The sequence below is a fragment of the Pseudophryne corroboree genome, chromosome 8 (assembly GCF_028390025.1).
Source record: "Pseudophryne corroboree isolate aPseCor3 chromosome 8, aPseCor3.hap2, whole genome shotgun sequence".
NCBI lineage: Eukaryota > Metazoa > Chordata > Amphibia > Anura > Myobatrachidae > Pseudophryne > Pseudophryne corroboree.
This window is the reverse complement of record NC_086451.1, coordinates 406193906-406202272: the sequence shown is the minus strand read 5'-3', so window position 1 is coordinate 406202272 and position 8367 is coordinate 406193906. Positions and strand designations below refer to the sequence as shown.

Sequence of the window (8367 nt, the reverse complement as noted above, 5' to 3'; positions counted from 1 at the left end):
AATTTTGATAAGCTAAGATTCACTCCCAGTAGGCGGCGGCTTAGCGTGTGCAAAGCTACTAAAAGCAGCTAGCGAGCGAACAACTCGGAATGACCCCCATTGTTTTGATCCAGTTTAGGCCAAAAGGTTTAGGCCAAAAGATTGCATTGAGCTAGCTGTTTGACTAAGCTAAGTGACAGCAGTGGGTGGCACAAACAAATGGCTGTTCAACCTCAAACATGGCACATCTGGTAAACAGAGTGGCACTGCAGTGGCAGACAGGGTGGCAGTTTAATAAACTATACAACCCCATACAAAGTAACCAAGAATGTTTTCATTAATCAAGAACTAGATCAGAAGGAAGAAAGGATTGATTTGTAAGTTAATTTAATTTAATTCTTTGATTCTGAAAATTTGAATGAATGGAGGCATTAGGGATGATATTGAACATTCTACTTTTATTGACTTCTCTCTCCTCAGTTGCTGTAAAATGCCACAGCTCTCGAATGTAGACCCACACATGTTAATTTTAATCAATCAATCAATCAATCAATCAATCAATCAATCATTCTGGTGTCTTTTTATAGCCTTTTCTCTTCTCAGTTGCTGTAAAACAGTCATTTTAAAATAATTATAAATGACATGTACAGTTTAATCAACCAAGCATTTCAGCAAAGGGGCTGCCTCTTTTGTGGCTAAAATGCTTGGTTTGTTTGGGACAGAAAGTTCAGCTCAGCACTAGAGTGGATGGACAGAAAGTTTGGCTCAGGAGCACTGGACTGGATGGAGAGATAGGTCAGCTCAGCACTAGAGTGGATGGACAGAAAGTTTGGCTCAGGAGCACTGGAGTGGATGGAGAGATAGGTCAGCTCAGCACTAGAGTGGATGGACAGAAAGTTTGGCTCAGGAGCACTGGAGTGGATGGAGAGATAGGTCAGCTCAGCACTAGAGTGGATGGACAGAAAGTTTGGCTCAGGAGCACTGGAGTGGATGGACCGAAAGTTTGGCTCAGGAGCACTGGAGTGGATGGAGAGATAGGTCAGCTGAGCACTGGACACATACTGTAACACTGTCACGCACTCAGTCGTCTATAACACTGTTCCTTTAACTTGCAGCCTTGTTCACAATAACATAATTACACAAACGGACATGCTATTGCTGTGAACGATCTGATTGGCAACAGGGTGTTTAATCGTCCACCCAGTTCAAATTTGGTGACACCCAGGAACTGTAGAATGTTAACTAAAAGTGCTATAACATGAGTGAAACACGCCCTAATAACAGCATAGTGATCATTAGTTACTGCTACTAATACTATAAATGTGAAATAATCTGAAGTAAATATTATATCAGAGTCATTCGCAGTGTTATAGAAAACAGGCAGGAACAATAAACGCAGAAGTGTTCTCACGACACAGATAACACACAGTATACAATAACAAGCCGAGTCATAAAGTAACTTGCCTGACAATACTGACATATATAATTACAGCTCTGTTCCATGCACTAAGTGGTTAACAGAGGGTGTAACAACATGTAGGAAATGCTCCTTTGAACCCTCCAGATTTCCTATAAGTTCTGGCTCTTGTATGCTGTGTATACATTGAGTACTCAGCTCTCTTCCTTATCCTGCCTCTCATTCTAATGTGTCTGAGGCTGAGCTCACAGACATGGACTGCACGCTGGGGCTGCTTTCTCTCATCGCTGTGGTCATCCTGCTTCAACTGATCAGGAAGGTGTTTGGGAGGAGAGGAAACCTTCCTCCAGGCCCCAGACCTTTGCCTATCCTGGGAAATCTACTGCAGCTAAAGAGCAGGGAGATACACAAACCTATACTGGAGGTGAGTTACTCTGCCTGTGTAAGAAGCCATAAATATTAAGGTGCAGATTAGGTATGGCCATCGACCATCCATGATTCCTAATCAACGATGGTTTGTGGCCGATGTTGAATAGATTTGCCATCGATGGGAGAGAACCAGATGGTTCCTCTCCATCGATAGTTTAGCCTAAACTAATAGTTTTTTTTTTTTTTAAATGCTGGGACACGGAGCATAGCACCCGTGAAGCCCCGCCCCTGGTCTGTGATTGGCCCGTGGGTCATTCACAGACATAACAGGGATGGCCATCGATGAGTGAAACCATCGATGGTCTCCCATAGCATAGTTGGCAACCATCGATGGCCACTCAGTTTCACCATCGATGGCAAACATTGATGGCGAACACACTGATGGCCATCCCTAGCGCAGATTTATCAAGCCATGAAGAGTGATAAATAGCACAGAGATAAAGTACCAACCAATCAGCTCATTTTTCAAACACAGCCTGTAACATGGCAGTTAGTAGCTGATTGGTTGGTACTTTCTCATCATGCTATTTATCACTCTCCAAGGCTTGATAAATCTGGGCCCAAATTTTTCTAGCAATGACAGACACTTCCTAAGAGCAAAGAAATGTTAATTACATATTTAACTAGTCAGTCCTTATCTGGTTTCCTTATTCTCTAATATAATATATGGGGGGACCTTGGACTGCACACCCTAAGTCCCAACATAATGAGAGGTGCTGTTATGCTGAGACTTGTAGTTCCACACAGAAAGAAAAAATGCAGAGGGAGGGGGCCTGGACTGCATGCCCTAGCTTCTAACTATGGGATGTGCTACCTTGCTAGAACTCAGTATTGCAGTAAATTAGACATCATAATCGAGGTTCTTGACATACATTAGCTAGGCTGATCATAATATCTCTTTAACCTGAGACACTCATGAATTACACAGGTTCTGTGGCTGCTTAAAACTAGAGATGTGCAGCGGGCATTTTTCGTATTTTGTGTTTTGGATTCGGTTCCGCGGTTGTGTTTTGGATTCGGACGCGTTTTGGCAAAACCACCCTTTCGGATTTTTGTCGGATTCCGATGTGTTTTGGATTTGGGTGTTTTTTCTAAAAAAACCCTCAAAAACAGCTAAAATCATAGAATTTGGGGGTAATTTTGATCCTATAGTATTATTAACCTCAATAACTATAATTTCCACTCATTTCCAGTCTATTCTGAACACCTCACACCTCACAATAGTATTTTTAGTCCTAAAATTTGCACCAAGGTCGCTGGATGACTAAGCTAAGCGACGCAAGTGGGCAGCACAAACACCTGGCCCATCTAGGAGTGGCACTGCAGTGTCAGACAGGATGGCACTTAAAAAAATAGTCCCCAAACAGCACATGATGCAAAGATAAATAAAAAAAGAGGTGCAAGATGGAATTGTCCTTGGGCCCTCCCAACCACCCTTATGTTGTATAAACAGGACATGCACACTTTAACAAACCAATCATTTCAGCGACAGGGTCTGCCACACGACTGTGACTGAAATGACTGGTTGGTTTGGGCCCCCACCAAAAAAGAAGCAATCAATCTCTCCTTGCACAAACTGGCTCTACAGAGGCAAGATGTCCACCTCATCCTGATCGTCCGATATCTCACCCATTTCACTGTGTACATCCTCCTCCTCACAGAGTATTAATTCGTCCCCACTGGAATCCACCATCACAGGTCCCTGTGTACTTTCTGGAGGCAATTGCTGGTAAATGTCTCCACGGAGGAATTTTATAATTCATTTTGTGAACATCATCTTCTCCACATTTTGTGGAAGTAACCTCCTACGCCGATCGCTGACAAGGTGACCGGCTGCACTAAACACTCTTTCGGAGTACACACTGGAGGGGGGGCAACTTAGGTAAAATAAAACCAGTTTGTGCAAGGGCCTCCAAATTGCCTCTTTTTCCTGCCAGTATACGTACGGACTGTCTGACATGCCTACTTGGATGCTGTCATTTATATAATCCTCCACCATTCTTTCAATGGTGACAGAATCATATGCAATGACAGTAGACGACATGTCAGTAATCGTTGGCAGGTCCTTCAGTCCGGACCAGATGTCAGCACTTGCTCCTGACTGCCCTGCATCACCGCCAGCGGGTGGTTTTGGAAATTTTATCCTTTTCCTGGCAGCTCCAGTGGTGGTAGAAAATGAAGGAGGAGCTGTTGGCGGGTCACGTTCCGCTTGACTTGACAATTGTCTCACCAGCAGGTCTTTGAACATCTGCAGACTTGTGTCTGATGGAAAGAGAGATACAACAAAGGCTTTAAACCTAGGATCGAGCACGGTGGCCAAAATGTAGTGCTCTGATTTCAACAGATTGACCACCCGTGAATCCTGGTTAAGCGAATAAAGGGCTCCATTCACAAGTCCCACATGCCTAGCGGAATCGCTTCGTTTTAGCTCCTCCTTCAATCTCTCCAGCTGCTTCTGCAAAAGCCTGATGAGGGGAATGATCTGACTTAGGATGGCAGTGTCTGAACTGACTTCACGTGTGGCAAGTTCAAAGGGTTGGAGAACCTTTCACAGCATGAAAGTCATTCTCCACTGCGCTTGAGTCAGGTGCATTCCCCCTCCTTTGCCTATATTGTAGGCAGATGTATAGGCTTGAATGGCCTTTTGCTGCTCCTCCATCCTCTGAAGCATATAAAGGGTTGAATTCCACCTCGTTACCACCTCTTGCTTCAGCTGATGGCAGGGCATGTTCAGGAGTGTTTGCTGGCGCTCCAGTCTTCGGCACGCTGTGGCTGAATGCCGAAAGTGGCCCGCAATTTTTCGGGCCACCGACAGCATCTCCAGCACGCCCCTGTCGTTTTTCCAAAAATTATGCACCACCAAATTAATTGTATGTGCAAAACATGGGACGTGCTGGAATTTGCCCACGTGTATTGCAAGCAGAATATTGCTGGCATTGTCCGATATCACAAATCTCCAGGAGAGTCCAATTGGGGTAAGCCAATCTGCGATGATGTTCCTCAGTTTCCGTAAGAGGTTGTCAGCTGTGTGCCTCTTATGGAAAGCGGTGATACAAAGCGTAGCCTGCCTAGGAAAGAGTTGGCGTTTGCGAGATGCTGCTACTGGTGCCGCCGCTGTTGTTGCTGCGGGAGGCAATACATCTACTCAGTGGGCTGTCATAGTCATATAGTCCTTAGTCTGCCCTGCTCCACTTGTCCACATGTCCATGGTTAAGTGGACATTGGGTACAACTGCATTTTTTAGGACACTGAGGACACTTTTTTTCTGAGGTCTGTGTACATTCTCGGTATCGCCTGCCTAGAGAAGTGGAACCTTGATGGGATTTGGTACCGGGGACACACTACCTCAAGCAATTCTCTAAGTCCCTGTGAACTAACGATGGATACCGGACGCATGTCTAACACCAGGATAGTTGTCAAGGCTGAGTTATCCGCTTTGCAACAGGATGACTGCTGTGATAATTCATCTTCCTCGCAAAGGACTGTTGGACAGTCAATTGCTTACTGGAAGTAGTACAAGTGGTCTACCGACTTACCCTCTGGGATGATGATCTACTCCCAGCAGCAACAACAGCAGCGCCAGCAGCAACCGCAGCAGTAGGCGTTACACTCAAGGATCCATCTGAGGAATCCCAGTTAGGAGAGGACTCGTCAGACTTGCCAGTGACATGGCTTGCAGGACTATTGGCGTTCCTGTCTAAGGAGGAAATTGACATTGAGGGAGTTGGTGGTGTGGTTTGCAGGAGCTTGGGTACAAGAGGAAGAAGGGATTTATTTGTCAGTGGACTGCTTCCGCTGTCACCTAAAGTTTTTGAACTTGTCAATGACTTCTGATAAATGCACTCCAGGTGACGTGTAAGGGAGGATGTTCCTAGGTGGTTATCGTCCTTACCCCTACTTATTACAGCTTGACAAAGGCAACACACGGCTTGACACCTGTTGTCCGCATTTCTGTTAAAATAATTCCACACCGAAGAAGTGATTTTTTTTTGTATTTTGACCAGGCATGTCCATGGCCTTATTCATCCCACGGACAACAGGTGTCTCCCCGGGTGCCTGACTTAAACAAACCACCTCACCATCAGAATCCTCCTCATCAATTTCCTCCTCAGCGCCAGCAACACCTAAATCCTCATCCTGGTGTACTTCAACAGTGACATCTTCAATTTGAATATCAGGAACTGGACTGTGGGTGCTCCTTCCAGCACTTGCAGGGGGCGTGCAAATGGTGGAAGGAGCCACCTCTTCCCGTCCAGTGTTGGGAAGGTCAGGCATCGCAACCGCCGACACAATAAGACTTTTGCTTTTTGGATTTTACATGCTCTCTACTATGACATTGGGCATCAGCCTTGGCAGACGACAATGATGGCATTTCATTGTCTCTGCCATGACTAGTGGCAGCAGCTTCAGCACTAGGTGGTAGTGGATCTTGATCTTTCCTATTTTACCCTCCAAATTGTTGTTCTCCATTTTGTGTGGAATTATATGCCAGTAATATATCTGGAATTAGACGGCAGTAATGTCTGGAATTAGATACCACTAGATAGAAACCAGATACCACTGTGTCTGGAATGATGATGACCTATGCACAGTGACAGGATACTACAGCAGCACCCTACAGCAGCAAGATGCAGCACAAGATACTATACTAGTATTAGTAATGTAGTATTACTCCGCACCACAAGACAATGAGCAGTGATACTGAGCACTGATGATACTGAGCACTGATGATACTGAGCACTGATGATACTGAGCACTGATGATACTACGGAGAACTGACACTGAGCAGCACGATTAGCACAAGACACTGTACTAGTATTAGTAATGTAGTATTACTGAGCACCACAAGAGAATGAGCACTGATGATACTGAGCACTGATGATACTGAGCACTGATGATACTACGGAGAACTGACACTGAGCAGCACGATTAGCACAAGACACTGTACTAGTATTAGTAATGTAGTATTACTGAGCACCACAAGACAATGGCCCTCATTCCGAGTTGTTCGCTCGCTAGCTGCTTTTAGCAGCTGTGCAAACGCTAAGCTGCCGCCCTTTGGGAGTGTATCTTAGCTTAGCAGAAGTGCGAACGAAAGGATCGCAGAGCGGACCCAAAATATTTTTGAGCAGCTTCAGACCTACTCCTAGCTAGCGATCACTTCAGACTATTTAGTTCCTGTTTTGACGTCACGAACACGCCCTGCGTTCGTCCAGCCACGCCTGCGTTTTCCCAGGCATGTCTGCGTTTGTATCTGACACGCCTGCGTTTTTCAGCACACTCCCTGAAAACGGTCAGTTACCTCCCAGAAACGCCCCTTTCCTGTCAATCACTCTGCGGCCAGCAGTGCGACTGAAAAGCTTTGCTAGACCTTGTGTAAAAAAGCATCGGCTATTGTTAAAGTACGTCGCGCATGCGCATTGCGCCGCATACACATGCGCCTTGCGCCGCATACGCATGCGTAGAAATCCCGCTTTTTTGCCCAATCGCTGTGCTGCGAACAAAAACAGCTAGCGAACAACTCAGAATGACCACCAATGAGCAGTGATACTGAGCACTGATGATACTGAGCATTGATGATACTACGAAGAACTGACACTGAGCAGCACGATTAGCACAAGACACTGTACTAGTATTATTAATGTAGTATTACTGAGCACCACAAGACACTGAGCACTGATGACACTGAGCACTGATGACACGGAGCACTGATGATACTACGGAGTACTGACACTGAGCAGCATGATTAGCACAAGACACTGTACTAGTATTAGTAATGTAGTATTACTGAGCATCACAAGACAATGAGCAGTGATACTGGGCACTGATGATACTACGGAGAACTGACACTGAGCAGCACGATTAGCACAAGACACTGTACTAGTATTAGTACTGTAGTATTACTGAGCACCACAAGACAATGGCCCTCATTCCGAGTCGTTCGCTCGGTAATTTTCATCGCATCGCAGTGAAATTCCGCTTAGTACGCATGCGCAATAATCGCACTGCGACTGCGCCAAGTAATTTTACAATGAAGATAGTATTTTTACTCACGGTTTTTTCTTCGCTCCGGCGATCGTAGTGTGATTGACAGGAAGTGGGTGTTACTGGGCGGAAACACGGCGTTTTATGGGCGTGTGGATAAAAACGCTACCGTTTCCGGAAAAAACGCGGGAGTGGCTGGAGAAACGGGGGAGTGTCTGGGCGAACGCTGGGTGTGTTTGTGACGTCAAACCAGGAACGACAAGCACTGAACTGATCGCAGATGCCGAGTAAGTCTGAAGCTACTCTGAAACTGCTAAGTAGTTTGTAATCGCAATATTGCGAATACATCGGTCGCAATTTTAAGAAGCTAAGATTCACTCCCAGTAGGCGGCGGCTTAGCGTGTGTAACTCTGCTAAAATCGCCTTGCGAGCGATCAACTCGGAATGAGGGCCAATGAGCAGTGATACTGAGCACTGATGATACTACGGAGAACTGACACTGAGCAGCATGATTAGCAAAAGACACTGTACTAGTATTAGTAATGTAGTATTACTGA

At 45.5% G+C, this 8367-nt stretch overlaps 1 protein-coding gene across 1 annotated transcript in view; it reads left to right on the top strand.

Moving 5' to 3' along the window:
• Positions 1-1595: 1595 nt before the first annotated feature.
• LOC134947862 (cytochrome P450 2G1-like) overlaps positions 1596-8367 on the top strand; it is a 52747-nt gene continuing 45975 nt past the window's right edge. The window contains exon 1 of the mRNA XM_063935707.1: positions 1596-1820. Within this exon, the coding sequence (XP_063791777.1) occupies positions 1650-1820 (171 nt within the window). The 5' untranslated portion in view covers positions 1596-1649. The remainder of the gene's footprint in view (positions 1821-8367) is intronic.